The sequence below is a fragment of the Odontesthes bonariensis genome, chromosome 16, assembly GCF_027942865.1.
Source record: "Odontesthes bonariensis isolate fOdoBon6 chromosome 16, fOdoBon6.hap1, whole genome shotgun sequence".
NCBI lineage: Eukaryota > Metazoa > Chordata > Actinopteri > Atheriniformes > Atherinopsidae > Odontesthes > Odontesthes bonariensis.
In genome coordinates, this window is record NC_134521.1 from 36,362,626 (window position 1) to 36,381,239 (window position 18,614).

At 50.2% G+C, this 18,614-nt stretch overlaps 1 protein-coding gene across 1 annotated transcript in view; it reads right to left on the reverse strand.

The window, feature by feature from the left end:
- The window catches only part of LOC142401553 (septin-5-like), a 23,959-nt gene extending 7,559 nt beyond the window's left edge, over window positions 1–16,400 (reverse strand). The window contains exons 1-5 of the mRNA XM_075487021.1: window positions 16,151–16,400; window positions 15,167–15,529; window positions 14,977–15,073; window positions 12,430–12,516; window positions 12,225–12,348 (exon numbers count right to left, since the gene is read on the reverse strand). Of these exons, the coding sequence (XP_075343136.1) occupies window positions 12,225–12,348; window positions 12,430–12,516; window positions 14,977–15,073; window positions 15,167–15,529; window positions 16,151–16,198 (719 nt within the window). The 5' untranslated portion in view covers window positions 16,199–16,400. The remainder of the gene's footprint in view (window positions 1–12,224; window positions 12,349–12,429; window positions 12,517–14,976; window positions 15,074–15,166; window positions 15,530–16,150) is intronic.
- Between the last annotated feature and the right edge of the window lie 2,214 nt (window positions 16,401–18,614).

An 18,614-nucleotide genomic window follows, 5' to 3' on the forward strand; every position in this document is an offset into this window, starting at 1 on the left:
CATCTGGAATGTGTCGGGCTGCTGCAGACCCTTACAGTGGATGTTCACCACATCTGGAATGTGTCGGGCTGCTTCACACCCTTACAGTGGATGTTCATCACATCTGGAATGTGTCGGGCTGCTGCACACCCTTACAGTGGATGTTCATCACATCTGGAATGTGTCGGGCTGCTGGAGGCCCTTACAGTGGATGTTCACCACATCTGGAATGTGTCGGGCTGCTGCACACCCTTACAGTGGATGTTCACCACATCTGGAATGTGTCGGGCTGCTGCACACCCTTACAGTGGATGTTCACCACATCTGGAATGTTTCGGGCTGCTTGAGGCCCTTACAGTGGATGTTCACCACATCTGGAATGTGTCGGGCTGCTGCACACGCTTACAGTGGATGTTCACCACATCTGGAATGTGTCGGGCTGCTGCAGACCCTTACAGTGGATGTTCACCACATCTGGAATGTGTCGGGCTGCTGCACACCCTTACAATGGATGTTCACCACATCTGGAATGTGTCGGGCTGCTGGAGGCCCTTACAGTGGATGTTCACCACATCTGGAATGTGTCGGGCTGCTGCACACCCTTACAGTGGATGTTCACCACATCTGGAATGTGTCGGGCTGCTGCACACCCTTACAATGGATGTTCACCACATCTGGAATGTGTCGGGCTGCTGGAGGCCCTTACAGTGGATGTTCACCACATCTGGAATGTGTCGGGCTGCTGCACACCCTTACAGTGGATGTTCACCACATCTGGAATGTGTCGGGGTGCTGCAGACCCTTACAGTGGATGTTCATCACATCTGGAATGTGTCGGGCTGCTGCACACCCTTACAGTGGATGTTCACCACATCTGGAATGTGTCGGGCTGCTCAAGGCCCTTACAGTGGATGTTCATCACATCTGGAATGTGTCGGGCTGCTGCAGACCCTTACAGGGGATGTTCATCACATCTGGAATGTGTTGGGCTGCTGCAGGCCCTTACAGTGGATGTTCATCACATCTGGAATGTGTCGGGCTGCTGGAGGCCCTTACAGTGGATGTTCACCACATCTGGAATGTGTCGGGGTGCTGCAGACCCTTACAGTGGATGTTCACCACATCTGGAATGTGTCGGGCTGCTGCAGACCCTTACAGTGGATGTTCATCACATCTGGAATGTGTCGGGCTGCTGCACACCCTTACAGTGGATGTTCACCACATCTGGAATGTGTCGGGCTGCTGCAGACCCTTACAGTGGATGTTCACCACATCTGGAATGTGTCGGGCTGCTGGAGGCCCTTACAGTGGATGTTCACCACATCTGGAATGTGTCGGGCTGCTGCAGACCCTTACAGTGGATGTTCATCACATCTGGAATGTGTCGGGCTGCTGCACACCCTTACAGTGGATGTTCACCACATCTGGAATGTGTCGGGCTGCTGCAGACCCTTACAGTGGATGTTCACCACATCTGGAATGTGTCGGGCTGCTGGAGGCCCTTACAGTGGATGTTCACCACATCTGGAATGTGTCGGAATGCTGCACACCCTTACAGTGGATGTTCACCACATCTGGAATGTGTCGGGCTGCTGCACACTCTTACAGTGGATGTTCACCACATCTGGAATGTGTCGGGCTGCTGCACACCCTTACAGTGGATGTTCACCACATCTGGAATGTGTCGGGCTGCTGCACACCCTTACAGTGGATGTTCACCACATCTGGAATGTGTCGGGCTGCTGGAGGCCCTTACAGTGGATGTTCACCACATCTGGAATGTGTCGGGCTGCTGCAGACCCTTACAGTGGATGTTCATCACATCTGGAATGTGTCGGGCTGCTGCAGACCCTTAAAGTGGATGTTCACCACATCTGGAATGTGTCGGGCTGCTGCACCCCCTTACAGTGGATGTTCATCACATCTGGAATGTGTCGGGCTGCTGCAGACCCTTACAGTGGATGTTCATCACATCTGGAATTGTGTCGGGCTGCTGGAGGCCCTTACAGGGGATGTTCATCACATCTGGAATGTGTTGGGCTGCTGGAGGCCCTTACAGTGGATGTTCACCACATCTGGAATGTGTCGGGCTGCTGCAGACCTTTACAGTGGATGTTCACCACATCTGGAATGTGTCGGGCTGCTGCACACCCTTACAATGGATGTTCACCACATCTGGAATGTGTCGGGCTGCTGGAGGCCCTTACAGTGGATGTTCACCACATCTGGAATGTGTCGGGCTGCTGCACACCCTTACAGTGGATGTTCACCACATCTGGAATGTGTCGGGCTGCTGCACACCCTTACAGTGGATGTTCACCACATCTGGAATGTGTCGGGGTGCTGCAGACCCTTACAGTGGATGTTCATCACATCTGGAATGTGTCGGGCTGCTGCACACCCTTACAGTGGATGTTCACCACATCTGGAATGTGTCGGGCTGCTCAAGGCCCTTACAGTGGATGTTCATCACATCTGGAATGTGTCGGGCTGCTGCAGACCCTTACAGTGGATGTTCACCACATCTGGAATGTGTCAGGCTGCTGCAAACCCTTACAGTGGATGTTCACCACATCTGGAATGTGTCGGGCTGCTGCAGACCCTTACAGTGGATGTTCACCACATCTGGAATGTGTCGGGCTGCTGCAGACCCTTACAGTGGCTGTTCACCACATCTGGAATGTGTCGGGCTGCTGCACACTCTTACAGTGGATGTTCACCACATCTGGAATGTGTCGGGCTGCTTCACACCCTTACAGTGGATGTTCATCACATCTGGAATGTGTCGGGCTGCTGCAGGCCCTTACAGTGGATGTTCATCACATCTGGAATGTGTCGGGCTGCTGCACACCCTTACAGTGGATGTTCACCACATCTGGAATGTGTCGGGCTGCTCAAGGCCCTTACAGTCGATGTTCATCACATCTGGAATGTGTCGGGCTGCTGCACACCCTTACAGTGGATGTTCACCACATCTGGAATGTGTCAGGCTGCTGCACACTCTTACAGTGGATGTTCACCACATCTGGAATGTGTCGGGCTGCTGCACACCCTTACAGTGGATGTTCACCACATCTGGAATGTGTCGGGCTGCTGCAGACCCTTACAGTGGATGTTCACCACATCTGGAATGTGTCGGGCTGCTGGAGGCCCTTACAGTGGATGTTCACCACATCTGGAATGTGTCGGGCTGCTGGAGGCCCTTACAGTGGATGTTCACCACATCTGGAATGTGTCGGGCTGCTGGAGACCCTTACAGTGGCTGTTCACCACATCTGGAATGTGTCGGGCTGCTGCAGGCCCTTACAGTGGATGTTCACCACATCTGGAATGTGTCGGGCTGCTGCAGACCCTTACAGTGGCTGTTCACCACATCTGGAATGTGTCGGGCTGCTGCAGACCCTTACAGTGGATGTTCACCACATCTGGAATGTGTCGGGCTGCTGCACACCCTTACAGTGGATGTTCATCACATCTGGAATGTGTCGGGCTGCTGCACACCCTTACAGTGGATGTTCATCACATCTGGAATGTGTCGGGCTGCTGCAGACCCTTACAGTGGATGTTCACCACATCTGGAATGTGTCGGGCTGCTGCACACCCTTACAGTGGATGTTCACCACATCTGGAATGTGTCGGGCTGCTAAACACTCTTACAGTGGATGTTCACCACATCTGGAATGTGTCGGGCTGCTGCACACCCTTACAGTGGATGTTCACCACATCTGGAATGTGTCGGGCTGCTGCAGACCCTTACAGTGGATGATCATCACATCTGGAATGTGTCGGGCTGCTGCACACTCTTACAGTGGATGTTCATCACATCTGGAATGTGTCGGGCTGCTGCACACCCTTACAGTGGATGTTCACCACATCTGGAATGTGTCGGGCTGCTGCAGACCCTTACAGTGGATGTTCACCACATCTGGAATGTGTCGGGCTGCTGGAGGCCCTTACAGTGGACGTTCACCACATCTGGAATGTGTCGGGCTGCTGCAGACCCTTACAGTGGATGTTCATCACATCTGGAATGTGTCGGGCTGCTGCACACCCTTACAGTGGATGTTCACCACATCTGGAATGTGTCGGGCTGCTGCAGACCCTTACAGTGGATGTTCACCACATTTGGAATGTGTCGGGCTGCTGGAGGCCCTTACAGTGGATGTTCACCACATCTGGAATGTGTCGGGCTGCTGCACACCCTTACAGTGGATGTTCACCACATCTGGAATGTGTCGGGCTGCTGCAGACCCTTACAGTGGATGTTCACCACATCTGGAATGTGTCGGGCTGCTGCACACCCTTACAATGGATGTTCACCACATCTGGAATGTGTCGGGCTGCTGGAGGCCCTTACAGTGGATGTTCACCACATCTGGAATGTGTCGGGCTGCTGCACACCCTTACAGTGGATGTTCACCACATCTGGAATGTGTCGGGCTGCTGCAGGCCCTTACAGTGGATGTTCATCACATCTGGAATGTGTCGGGCTGCTGCACACCCTTACAGTGGATGTTCACCACATCTGGAATGTGTCGGGCTGCTCAAGGCCCTTACAGTCGATGTTCATCACATCTGGAATGTGTCGGGCTGCTGCACACCCTTACAGTGGATGTTCACCACATCTGGAATGTGTCGGGCTGCTGCACACCCTTACAGTGGCTGTTCACCACATCTGGAATGTGTCGGGCTGCTGCAGGCCCTTACAGTGGATGTTCACCACATCTGGAATGTGTCGGGCTGCTGCAGACCCTTACAGTGGCTGTTCACCAGATCTGGAATGTGTCGGGCTGCTGCAGACCCTTACAGTGGATGTTCACCACATCTGGAATGTGTCGGGCTGCTGCACACCCTTACAGTGGATGTTCATCACATCTGGAATGTGTCGGGCTGCTGCACACCCTTACAGTGGATGTTCATCACATCTGGAATGTGTCGGGCTGCTGCAGACCCTTACAGTGGATGTTCACCACATCTGGAATGTGTCGGGCTGCTGCACACCCTTACAGTGGATGTTCACCACATCTGGAATGTGTCGGGCTGCTAAACACTCTTACAGTGGATGTTCACCACATCTGGAATGTGTCGGGCTGCTGCACACCCTTACAGTGGATGTTCACCACATCTGGAATGTGTCGGGCTGCTGCAGACCCTTACAGTGGATGTTCATCACATCTGGAATGTGTCGGGCTGCTGCACACTCTTACAGTGGATGTTCATCACATCTGGAATGTGTCGGGCTGCTGCACACCCTTACAGTGGATGTTCACCACATCTGGAATGTGTCGGGCTGCTGCAGACCCTTACAGTGGATGTTCACCACATCTGGAATGTGTCGGGCTGCTGGAGGCCCTTACAGTGGACGTTCACCACATCTGGAATGTGTCGGGCTGCTGCAGACCCTTACAGTGGATGTTCATCACATCTGGAATGTGTCGGGCTGCTGCACACCCTTACAGTGGATGTTCACCACATCTGGAATGTGTCGGGCTGCTGCAGACCCTTACAGTGGATGTTCACCACATTTGGAATGTGTCGGGCTGCTGGAGGCCCTTACAGTGGATGTTCACCACATCTGGAATGTGTCGGGCTGCTGCACACCCTTACAGTGGATGTTCACCACATCTGGAATGTGTCGGGCTGCTGCAGGCCCTTACAGTGGATGTTCATCACATCTGGAATGTGTCGGGCTGCTGCACACCCTTACAGTGGATGTTCACCACATCTGGAATGTGTCGGGCTGCTGAAGGCCCTTACAGTGGATGTTCATCACATCTGGAATGTGTCGGGCTGCTGCACACCCTTACAGTGGATGTTCACCAGATCTGGAATGTGTCGGGCTGCTGCACACCCTTACAGTGGATGTTCACCACATCTGGAATGTGTTGGGCTGCTAAACACTCTTACAGTGGATGTTCACCACATCTGGAATATGTCGGGCTGCTGCAGACCCTTACAGTGGATGTTCATCACATCTGGAATGTGTCGGGCTGCTGCACACCCTTACAGTGGATGTTCACCACATCTGGAATGTGTTGGGCTGCTAAACACTCTTACAATGGATGTTCATCACATCTGGAATGTGTCGGGCTGCTGCACACCCTTACAGTGGATGTTCACCACATCTGGAATGTGTCGGGCTGCTGGAGGCCCTTACAGTGGACGTTCACCACATCTGGAATGTGTCGGGCTGCTGCACACCCTTACAGTGGATGTTCACCACATCTGGAATGTGTCGGGCTGCTGCAGACCCTTACAGTGGATGTTCACCACATCTGGAATGTGTCGGGCTGCTGCACACCCTTACAATGGATGTTCACCACATCTGGAATGTGTCGGGCTGCTGGAGGCCCTTACAGTGGATGTTCACCACATCTGGAATGTGTCGGGCTGCTGCACACCCTTACAGTGGATGTTCACCACATCTGGAATGTGTCGGGCTGCTGCAGGCCCTTACAGTGGATGTTCATCACATCTGGAATGTGTCGGGCTGCTGCACACCCTTACAGTGGATGTTCACCACATCTGGAATGTGTCGGGCTGCTCAAGGCCCTTACAGTCGATGTTCATCACATCTGGAATGTGTCGGGCTGCTGCACACCCTTACAGTGGATGTTCACCACATCTGGAATGTGTCAGGCTGCTGCACACTCTTACAGTGGATGTTCACCACATCTGGAATGTTTCGGGCTGCTGCACACCCTTACAGTGGCTGTTCACCACATCTGGAATGTGTCGGGCTGCTGCAGGCCCTTACAGTGGATGTTCACCACATCTGGAATGTGTCGGGCTGCTGCAGACCCTTACAGTGGCTGTTCACCAGATCTGGAATGTGTCGGGCTGCTGCAGACCCTTACAGTGGATGTTCACCACATCTGGAATGTGTCGGGCTGCTGCACACCCTTACAGTGGATGTTCATCACATCTGGAATGTGTCGGGCTGCTGCACACCCTTACAGTGGATGTTCATCACATCTGGAACGTGTCGGGCTGCTGCAGACCCTTACAGTGGATGTTCACCACATCTGGAATGTGTCGGGCTGCTGCACACCCTTACAGTGGATGTTCACCACATCTGGAATGTGTCGGGCTGCTAAACACTCTTACAGTGGATGTTCACCACATCTGGAATGTGTCGGGCTGCTGCACACCCTTACAGTGGATGTTCACCACATCTGGAATGTGTCGGGCTGCTGCAGACCCTTACAGTGGATGTTCATCACATCTGGAATGTGTCGGGCTGCTGCACACTCTTACAGTGGATGTTCATCACATCTGGAATGTGTCGGGCTGCTGCACACCCTTACAGTGGATGTTCACCACATCTGGAATGTGTCGGGCTGCTGCAGACCCTTACAGTGGATGTTCACCACATCTGGAATGTGTCGGGCTGCTGGAGGCCCTTACAGTGGACGTTCACCACATCTGGAATGTGTCGGGCTGCTGCAGACCCTTACAGTGGATGTTCATCACATCTGGAATGTGTCGGGCTGCTGCACACCCTTACAGTGGATGTTCACCACATCTGGAATGTGTCGGGCTGCTGCAGACCCTTACAGTGGATGTTCACCACATTTGGAATGTGTCGGGCTGCTGGAGGCCCTTACAGTGGATGTTCACCACATCTGGAATGTGTCGGGCTGCTGCACACCCTTACAGTGGATGTTCACCACATCTGGAATGTGTCGGGCTGCTGCAGGCCCTTACAGTGGATGTTCATCACATCTGGAATGTGTCGGGCTGCTGCAAACCCTTACAGTGGATGTTCACCACATCTGGAATGTGTCGGGCTGCTGAAGGCCCTTACAGTGGATGTTCATCACATCTGGAATGTGTCGGGCTGCTGCACACCCTTACAGTGGATGTTCACCAGATCTGGAATGTGTCGGGCTGCTGCACACCCTTACAGTGGATGTTCACCACATCTGGAATGTGTCGGGCTGCTAAACACTCTTACAGTGGATGTTCACCACATCTGGAATATGTCGGGCTGCTGCAGACCCTTACAGTGGATGTTCATCACATCTGGAATGTGTCGGGCTGCTGCACACTCTTACAGTGGATGTTCATCACATCTGGAATGTGTCGGGCTGCTGCACACCCTTACAGTGGATGTTCACCACATCTGGAATGTGTCGGGCTGCTAAACACTCTTACAGTGGATGTTCACCACATCTGGAATGTGTTGGGCTGCTAAACACTCTTACAATGGATGTTCATCACATCTGGAATGTGTCGGGCTGCTGCACACCCTTACAGTGGATGTTCACCACATCTGGAATGTGTCGGGCTGCTGGAGGCCCTTACAGTGGACGTTCACCACATCTGGAATGTGTCGGGCTGCTGCAGACCCTTACAGTGGATGTTCATCACATCTGGAATGTGTCGGGCTGCTCAAGGCCCTTACAGTCGATGTTCATCACATCTGGAATGTGTCGGGCTGCTGCACACCCTTACAGTGGATGTTCACCACATCTGGAATGTGTCAGGCTGCTGCACACTCTTACAGTGGATGTTCACCACATCTGGAATGTGTCGGGCTGCTGCACACCCTTACAGTGGCTGTTCACCACATCTGGAATGTGTCGGGCTGCTGCAGGCCCTTACAGTGGATGTTCACCACATCTGGAATGTGTCGGGCTGCTGCAGACCCTTACAGTGGCTGTTCACCAGATCTGGAATGTGTCGGGCTGCTGCAGACCCTTACAGTGGATATTCACCACATCTGGAATGTGTCGGGCTGCTGCACACCCTTACAGTGGATGTTCATCACATCTGGAATGTGTCGGGCTGCTGCACACCCTTACAGTGGATGTTCATCACATCTGGAATGTGTCGGGCTGCTGCAGACCCTTACAGTGGATGTTCACCACATCTGGAATGTGTCGGGCTGCTGCACACCCTTACAGTGGATGTTCACCACATCTGGAATGTGTCGGGCTGCTAAACACTCTTACAGTGGATGTTCACCACATCTGGAATGTGTCGGGCTGCTGCAGACCCTTACAGTGGATGTTCACCACATCTGGAATGTGTCGGGCTGCTGCAGACCCTTACAGTGGATGTTCATCACATCTGGAATGTGTCGGGCTGCTGCACACTCTTACAGTGGATGTTCATCACATCTGGAATGTGTCGGGCTGCTGCACACCCTTACAGTGGATGTTCACCACATCTGGAATGTGTCGGGCTGCTGCAGACCCTTACAGTGGATGTTCACCACATCTGGAATGTGTCGGGCTGCTGGAGGCCCTTACAGTGGACGTTCACCACATCTGGAATGTGTCGGGCTGCTGCAGACCCTTACAGTGGATGTTCATCACATCTGGAATGTGTCGGGCTGCTGCAGACCCTTACAGTGGATGTTCACCACATCTGGAATGTGTCGGGCTGCTGCAGACCCTTACAGTGGATGTTCACCACATTTGGAATGTGTCGGGCTGCTGGAGGCCCTTACAGTGGATGTTCACCACATCTGGAATGTGTCGGGCTGCTGCACACCCTTACAGTGGATGTTCACCACATCTGGAATGTGTCGGGCTGCTGCAGGCCCTTACAGTGGATGTTCATCACATCTGGAATGTGTCGGGCTGCTGCACACCCTTACAGTGGATGTTCACCACATCTGGAATGTGTCGGGCTGCTGAAGGCCCTTACAGTGGATGTTCATCACATCTGGAATGTGTCGGGCTGCTGCACACCCTTACAGTGGATGTTCACCACATCTGGAATGTGTCGGGCTGCTGCAGACCCTTACAGTGGATGTTCATCACATCTGGAATGTGTCGGGCTGCTGCACACTCTTACAGTGGATGTTCATCACATCTGGAATGTGTCGGCCTGCTGCACACCCTTACAGTGGATGTTCACCACATCTGGAATGTGTCGGGCTGCTAAACACTCTTACAGTGGATGTTCACCACATCTGGAATGTGTTGGGCTGCTAAACACTCTTACAATGGATGTTCATCACATCTGGAATGTGTCGGGCTGCTGCACACCCTTACAGTGGATGTTCACCACATCTGGAATGTGTCGGGCTGCTGGAGGCCCTTACAGTGGACGTTCACCACATCTGGAATGTGTCGGGCTGCTGCAGACCCTTACAGTGGATGTTCATCACATCTGGAATGTGTCGGGCTGCTGCACACCCTTACAGTGGATGTTCACCACATCTGGAATGTGTCGGGCTGCTGCAGACCCTTACAGTGGATGTTCACCACATTTGGAATGTGTCGGGCTGCTGGAGGCCCTTACAGTGGATGTTCACCACATCTGGAATGTGTCGGGCTGCTGCACACCCTTACAGTGGATGTTCACCACATCTGGAATGTGTCGGGCTGCTGCACACCCTTACAGTGGATGTTCACCACATCTGGAATGTGTCGGGCTGCTGCAGGCCCTTACAGTGGATGTTCATCACATCTGGAATGTGTCGGGCTGCTGCACACCCTTACAGTGGATGTTCACCACATCTGGAATGTGTCGGGCTGCTGAAGGCCCTTACAGTGGATGTTCATCACATCTGGAATGTGTCGGGCTGCTGCACACCCTTACAGTGGATGTTCACCAGATCTGGAATGTGTCGGGCTGCTGCACACCCTTACAGTGGATGTTCACCACATCTGGAATGTGTCGGGCTGCTGCACACCCTTACAGTGGATGTTCACCACATTTGGAATGTGTCGGGCTGCTGGAGGCCCTTACAGTGGATGTTCACCACATCTGGAATGTGTCGGGCTGCTGCACACCCTTACAGTGGATGTTCACCACATCTGGAATGTGTCGGGCTGCTGCACACCCTTACAGTGGATGTTCACCACATCTGGAATGTGTCGGGCTGCTGCAGGCCCTTACAGTGGATGTTCATCACATCTGGAATGTGTCGGGCTGCTGCACACCCTTACAGTGGATGTTCACCACATCTGGAATGTGTCGGGCTGCTGAAGGCCCTTACAGTGGATGTTCATCACATCTGGAATGTGTCGGGCTGCTGCACACCCTTACAGTGGATGTTCACCAGATCTGGAATGTGTCGGGCTGCTGCACACCCTTACAGTGGATGTTCACCACATCTGGAATGTGTCGGGCTGCTGCACACCCTTACAGTGGATGTTCACCACATCTGGAATGTGTCGGGCTGCTGCAGACCCTTACAGTGGATGTTCACCACATCTGGAATGTGTCGGGCTGCTGCAGACCCTTACAGTGGATGTTCACCACATCTGGAATGTGTCGGGGTGCTGCAGACCCTTACAGTGGATGTTCACCACATCTGGAATGTGTCGGGCTGCTGCAGACCCTTACAGTGGCTGTTCACCACATCTGGAATGTGTCGGGCTGCTGCAGACCCTTACAGTGGATGTTCACCACATCTGGAATGTGTCGGGCTGCTGCACACCCTTACAGTGGATGTTCATCACATCTGGAATGTGTCGGGCTGCTGCAGACCCTTACAGTGGATGTTCACCACATCTGGAATGTGTCGGGCTGCTGCAGACCCTTACAGTGGATGTTCACCACATCTGGAATGTGTCGGGGTGCTGCAGACCCTTACAGTGGATGTTCATCACATCTGGAATGTGTCGGGCTGCTGCAGACCCTTACAGTGGCTGTTCACCACATCTGGAATGTGTCGGGCTGCTGCAGACCCTTACAGTGGATGTTCACCACATCTGGAATGTGTCGGGCTGCTGCACACCCTTACAGTGGCTGTTCACCACATCTGGAATGTGTCGGGCTGCTGCAGACCCTTACAGTGGATGTTCACCACATCTGGAATGTGTCGGGCTGCTGCAGACCCTTACAGTGGATGTTCACCACATCTGGAATGTGTCGGGCTGCTGCAGACCCTTACAGTGGATGTTCATCACATCTGGAATGTGTCGGGCTGCTGCAGACCCTTACAGTGGATGTTCACCACATCTGGAATGTGTCGGGCTGCTGCAGACCCTTACAGTGGATGTTCACCACATCTGGAATGTGTCGGGCTGCAGCACACCCTTACAGTGGATGTTCACCACATCTGGAATGTGTCGGGCTGCTGCAGACCCTTACAGTGGATGTTCACCACATCTGGAATGTGTCGGGGTGCTGCAGACCCTTACAGTGGATGTTCATCACATCTGGAATGTGTCGGGCTGCTGCAGACCCTTACAGTGGCTGTTCACCACATCTGGAATGTGTCGGGCTGCTGCAGGCCCTTACAGTGGATGTTAATGTTACATCTGGAATCTGCTGCTCACCTCTCTGTGTTGTTGACAGCGTCTCCGAACCCCGGCGTGTCAATGATGCTGAGCCTCAGTTTGACTCCCTTCTCCTCGATGCCGACGGTGTGCTTGAGGATATTGACCGTCTGACAGATGCGCTCTGCGGACGACAGCATGTTCAAACATCAAACATGTTCAAACTCCTGCAGCCGCTGACAGAGAACCAGACAGAGCGGCTCACCTTCAGCGTTAGGAACCTTCCGGTCTTTGTAGAGCTCCGTGAGGAACAGACTGTTGATCAGGGTGGATTTCCCAAGGCCGGATTCCCCTTCGGAGTAAAAGGAGGAAGTTAGAAACTGTTTCCAACAAACGTAGCTCCAAAAGATTCGCCAAAAATCAGAGTTTGTGCTTCATGAAACAGCAGCTGCACTTATCCGTCAGCTTTAGCTGGTTGACGGAGCAGAAGTGACCCTAAAGCAGCCTTTCTGGGGTTGTGTTGCATCAGCATCAGTCTGTCACCTGGTTCCTCTGAAGTGTAGCAGTCACAGTGCCGTGTGGATTAAGAGTTTTTCAAACTTTGACAAAACCAACATTCCTATGGGGGATGTTTACGTATGTGGATAAAAACCAGATCTTCATTTTCTTTCCACAAAGGAAAGAGAGACAGAAACTGCCTAATTTACGACAACCTTCTACCCTTTTGAAAGTTTTTGGGGAGTCGAACTCGCAACAGACGCTCGCCATAAATTGGGATAAACTCGAATGAACAAAGAATCTTTCTGTTGGAGAGGTGGGAGACTTACTATCTTATCTTCACCACAAATCGAAGTTGACATTTTAACACCCTTTCCCACAAGAGAACCGACCAGATGGCTACACACGAACTGAGAAGACTTCACTAAGACTCACTTTTAGTCGAACCTTAAAACTATATTAAATGTGTTTGATAACCGTATACAATTTCTTTCAGGTTTCCAGCTTGATCACAAGACGCATATAGAGACAATTTGTACGATTCTGGCTTAAATATTGACAAAGAACTGATCTTGGTGGAAAATGCCCAACCTGCCTGATGGAACCACATTGCCCCCTAGTGGTCTGCAGTGTTGATTAGTTGAACATTTAAATCCCAGAGGACTCAGTAAAATGGACAAGATATATGCAACAATTAACTTTTAACGATGTCCCTTCGGTATCTATTTGGTATTTGTTTGGTGTCCCCATTGTTAACACAGAAAATTAACATTGTGTGGTTCACTATTCATATGTCACGATTTCATAGATATTCATCTGAATTTTGAAAGTCATAATCATCAATTACGTTGTGTGTTATTTTGATGTCTTTATATTGCAAGTCTATGTTATATCTTTAATCTGCATATCTTAACAAGATGTAGTGTTTTCAGAATCACCGAGACAAATGTTCTATGAGACGGAGTAATGGAGAAATAGAATTTCTTTGTCTCATCCAGAAATCCCCACATAAAATGATGACTAAGATCGTCTTACACAGACACCCAGGCAGACATTCACCACAGTTCAGGCATATCATTGGCTGAAAGAATAGTGTAAGCTTACGTCATGCCCCGCCTCCGAGAATCAAAACCCAGAGCCCGCGAAAAACACACTCTCTTGTTCCAGAAGAGTTTCAACCCAGAGTTTCAGAACAGAACAGAGAACACAGTTGCTCAGAGAGATTTGGAGATGACTTAAGAAGAACAGAAGAGCTCACCAGAGTTTGGGAGTTTTCCCATAATCTCAGGAGAGAGCGGAAGGACGTGAGGATGAGCGATGCAGAGGACGACCGGAAGGAAGCCCTCCAGAACCCAGTGAGACCCCGGAGACGAGAAAGAAAGACCCGAACAAAGATAAGAACAGAATGAAGTTTTCCTACCCAGAAAGCCAACTCAAGCAACCTTTTATTAATCTTCTGTGAACTTAAGTTCACTTCATCAGAGAAGCAACGGACCAACTCTGACACTCGGAGGATTTGATCATCCCACAGTAAAGCCCTCGGCACCATCGTTCCCGTTTCCCGGTGAAAAGAAGCAACTGAGAAGTCCGCTAAAGTCCACCACAACCAGGAAGGCCCAGAGAGCGGAAGAGAAATCCCCTCGGACCCCGCGTGGCCGCTGCCGTGTTCCGAGCTGACTAAGCAGAACTTCAGCACAGTAAGACCGACCCGTTTTCACCTTAAAGTGGGTTTGATGGATGTCTCGAGGCTTTCACAGAATGATAAATTAATCCGAAATGTCAGTCTTTAGCTTCAAATAGTCAGCCAACCTAAACTATTTGAATACATCCAGTATCTCTCCATTCCCCATATTTTATTTTCCATTCACTAAGTGTTTTATATAATCACCCATATTCAAGGCATCTCCTGTTTGTTTTAAAGGTTCATGTCTAAGATCATATCATTGTAATAAACAGTTCATATATCTATATATATGTTATAATCACAGATTGTGTCGTATGCTTTCTTTACGTAATGTCTGTCCAACCAAACGAGAACTTTCACGAAAGTAGCGAGATATGAGACTGATTATTAATTGATTATTAAATTGATTATTAATTTAACATACCAGGATCGTAAGATTTTAACAGTTTTCCTCCCTGACTGTAACTTAAAGCAAGTTAAAATAATGGAAGGTGGTGCCCTTAATTCCAGGTTTAAGGTTTATTTGAGACAGTGAGAACGTCTTATAAATCCTTATATTTGATGCATATATAAATGCCCAATAACGCTACAGAAGTAATAGCCATTACATATCAAAGGTTTAGCACCCACCTGCCACCATGAGGGTAAAGGTGAAACCCTTCTTCACGGTCTTTCTGTGAACCTGGTTGGGCAACGTGGCAAAACCCACATACTCCTTATCCTGGTCCTGCAAAGCACAAACGGAACACCAGGCCACGGTTTAGGGTTAGCCTCATGGAAAAACCTTTAAAGCAGACATTACACAGGTTTAGTCACGCACCTCTGGAGAGTCGTAGGGGTCGAAGCATCCCCAGGGACTCCGTGGTCGAGAAGCGGGGCTGAGCGGAGAGTCCAGAGACACCTGAGAGACCACCTGACTCCTCAGGGGCTGGAACAGGGGCTGGAACTGGGGCTCCAGGGCTGCGTGACTTGGTCTGGGAGGGACCGTTGGAGAGCCAACAGGAGGGCGCGGGGTGGGACGGGGCAAAGGGGGGGTCCCGGGACAGCTGAGCAGCCTCCCGTTGGTTGCTGTGGGAGTTCCCTCTGGCGTCCTGAGGCGCTCGGCAGCATTGGGGACGGGAGGCAGATCCCTCATGGCGTAAGGAAACTGGAGGTCCTGCTCCTCGATGGACAGACTGGAGGGCTGCCACAGAACACAGCAGAGGTGAATAATAATAATAATAATGATAATAATAATAAATACTGCTGACAGCTACAGAGGAGCCTTTGACCTGCGTGGGAAACTAAAACACTTCAAGACCGCAGCGATAAGAAAACCCTGTTTGCTTTTTCAAACTTCGACCAATGAAGATGAACCGTTTTTATTCCAGAAGTTCTACAGCTCTGAGGGTCTTCATGAGGCTGCTGTAGGGTCCCTAAAGGGTCCCTAAAGGGTCCCTGTGAGGACGCTGCAGACCGAAGACAAACCATTCTTCCTGCCCTAAGCTGCAGCGTTTGACTGCCCCGTTTCTCAGCTGATTAAATCTGACCCGCGATCCCATTAGAATATCTCAAAGCCCCTCGTCCATCTGTCCCCAGGACAGACATTCTGAAGCTGCAACTCAGTGGGACTATGGACTCGAGCCTAAATTGGTGTTTTTTTCTCTTCTTTACTTAAAGAACATCTTTAAGTCTGGAAGGATTTCCGATGATTCCAAATCAGTCAGAGCTCAGTCAGTGTTTCTGTTTGGCCTCCCAACACCCAAAGTGAGAACTTTCCTTTCACCATACGACACCAGCAGCGAGGAGAACCAGCAGAACGTACCGTTGCCATGGCGTAGCCTACACTGCTGCTGGTCTGATCAGGGTTCATCTGCCATCCTGTCAGCTCTCATTACCCAGAGAACCTTGCAGCAGGCTTAGCCCAGCTTCTAATGCTCTACTTCTAGGTGGGGGGTTGGAGATTTAACTCCTAAACACAGAAACACAAGCTGTGACAAACACTACACTTCAGGGTTATTTTACAAACTTTTCCTACCTGCTTTTCTGAGAAAGCTGAAGCTTTTTGGGGGGAGAGGAGAGACGGCAGCATATGTAAACATGAGGAAAAAAAGTCAAGTTTGCAAAATGAATGAACAAACAGACACATTTCTGGTACATGGAACAGACACCTGATGCTGGAGCAAAATAAAGGAGGCAGAATCTGAGTAAACATGTGACAAGCAGAGGAAAACAAGCAACACCGGGAAGAATAAAAATACTGTACACAAGAATAATAATTCAATTAAATAGCTCGACTTGAGCTCTTCAATACAAGAACCTTTCGGAATATGCCAGCAGGAACACTGAGGCTGCAGTAAAGCAGCTGGCTGGTGTTTCTGAAAGCCTCAGAGAGCCGCAGAGAGAACCCGGCGGTGGGTGCAGGTGTCGGGCTCCTACCTTTCTGGCTGCTGCGGTACCTGACCGGAGATGACATGTGCTCCATATTGCTGCCGGTTTACAAGCTGTCCCCAGCTCAGGGCTGCTGCGCGTGACGCACTCCGTGTGCGCGCACGCGGGCGCATCCATGCATGCCCATCTCCGACCAGAGGCCCCGAGGGGTTTATAGAAGAGCGAAATGATTCTTGAACATTTTCAGAAAAACTTTATGAGGAAACTTATGAAAGAAGAAAGCCTAAACTTCCATGACTGTCTGCAAAGTAAGGTGGAACTCAGCCTGTTCCTGTGCCTGGAAAACTAAAAGCGATGCTGAATACCTGCCAAATGATTTAACCACCGGCGCAGCACACCCCGACCTATGGAAGTTTTTCTGTGCCATCAGAGTTTGAATACGAATTTCTAATATCGAATTTATACAGCATTAAAATCAGACTCTGAATTTGAAAAACCAACAGTGGAAAAAAAATCAACTTGAAAAAATTCAGTGGAAAAAGAACCAGACTTAAAGGCATGGTTGGTAATCCTGTTCAGAAACACATTTTGTAATACTGGGTGAAATGGTCCGTCTGTCCTGAGAGAAATCTATACAAGATGTATTTAGAAAAAGGGACGAAAATAATCAGACCTCTGTGGCAGCTGCAGGACTGAGAAAAAGCTGACCAATCCGAGATCAGCGTCCCGCTGATCTCGGATTGGAGCGCCTACAAAAACCAATCAGATGCCTCTGCTTTCTGCCTACGCCCCCCTCTGCCGGCTCCCTGCTCCATGTGCGCATGCGGTTCTACCGGCTTTGGATGACGCACTGACGGAATGGGGAGGGGGGGGTGGAGCTTAGAGGAGGGGACACTTTCGAATCTTGCTAGCTCTCTTGCTAGCTCTCTAGGATTACCTGCCATAGCTTTAACATCCGGGTAAACAGGGAGAAGCAATCGATCCCTGTCTCAATTCATCCAGCGGCAGCCAATCAAGTTACGCTACATTGGACAGATCAGCCATGTCCACCAACGCGGGTGATGGTGCTTCGGTGAGTGAGTTTACTTTATTTGCCATTTGTGTTAGTAAAATTGAGTAATAGATATTACTCAATATCTATTGAGCTGATCTGATGAATTGCGACAGGGATCGATTGCTTCTCCCTGTTTACCCAGATGTTAAGTCTGGTTCTTTTTCCACTGTTGGTTTTTCAAATTCAGAGTCTGATTTTGATGCTGTATAAATTCGATATTAGAAATTCGTATTCAAACTTTGATGGCACAGAAAAACTTCCATACCGACCTTATCTCAGCCCATATTTTCATTTTTTTAAAGGTCATCAACTTCTTATTCCGGTTTTTCATTTAAAAAATACGTTCAGTAAACCAAAAAGCTTTTAATAAACTAAAAGCAATGCTAACTGAAGTAATGTACCGGGTATGGTAAATATCTGCCAGCTCGTAGTGTAAACTTTTTTCTGATGGTTTTCTCGAGATAATGAGTTAATTTACCGATGGTTCTCGAGGCCACTTTTTCTCCCCAGATCTCGAGAAAAACAATGATCGTTTTCTCGAGATCTCAAATTAATTATCTTGTTATCATGGGAAAACGGATGGAATAAAATGTATGTATCTAAGGCCATTTATGGCTTCCGTACATGTTTGATTCATAGGCTACTTTATTATGTTTTCAATGAAAAGGGAGAATGTTTTTAAAATGTGACCATTTTTAAAATGTGACCGTTTCCAGTGGTTATGTTTTTAAAATTTGACCGTTTCCAGTGGTTATGTTTTTAAAATGTGACCGTTTCCAGTGGTTATGTTTTTAAAATTTGACCGTTTCCAGTGGTTATGTTTTTAAAATGTGACCGTTTCCAG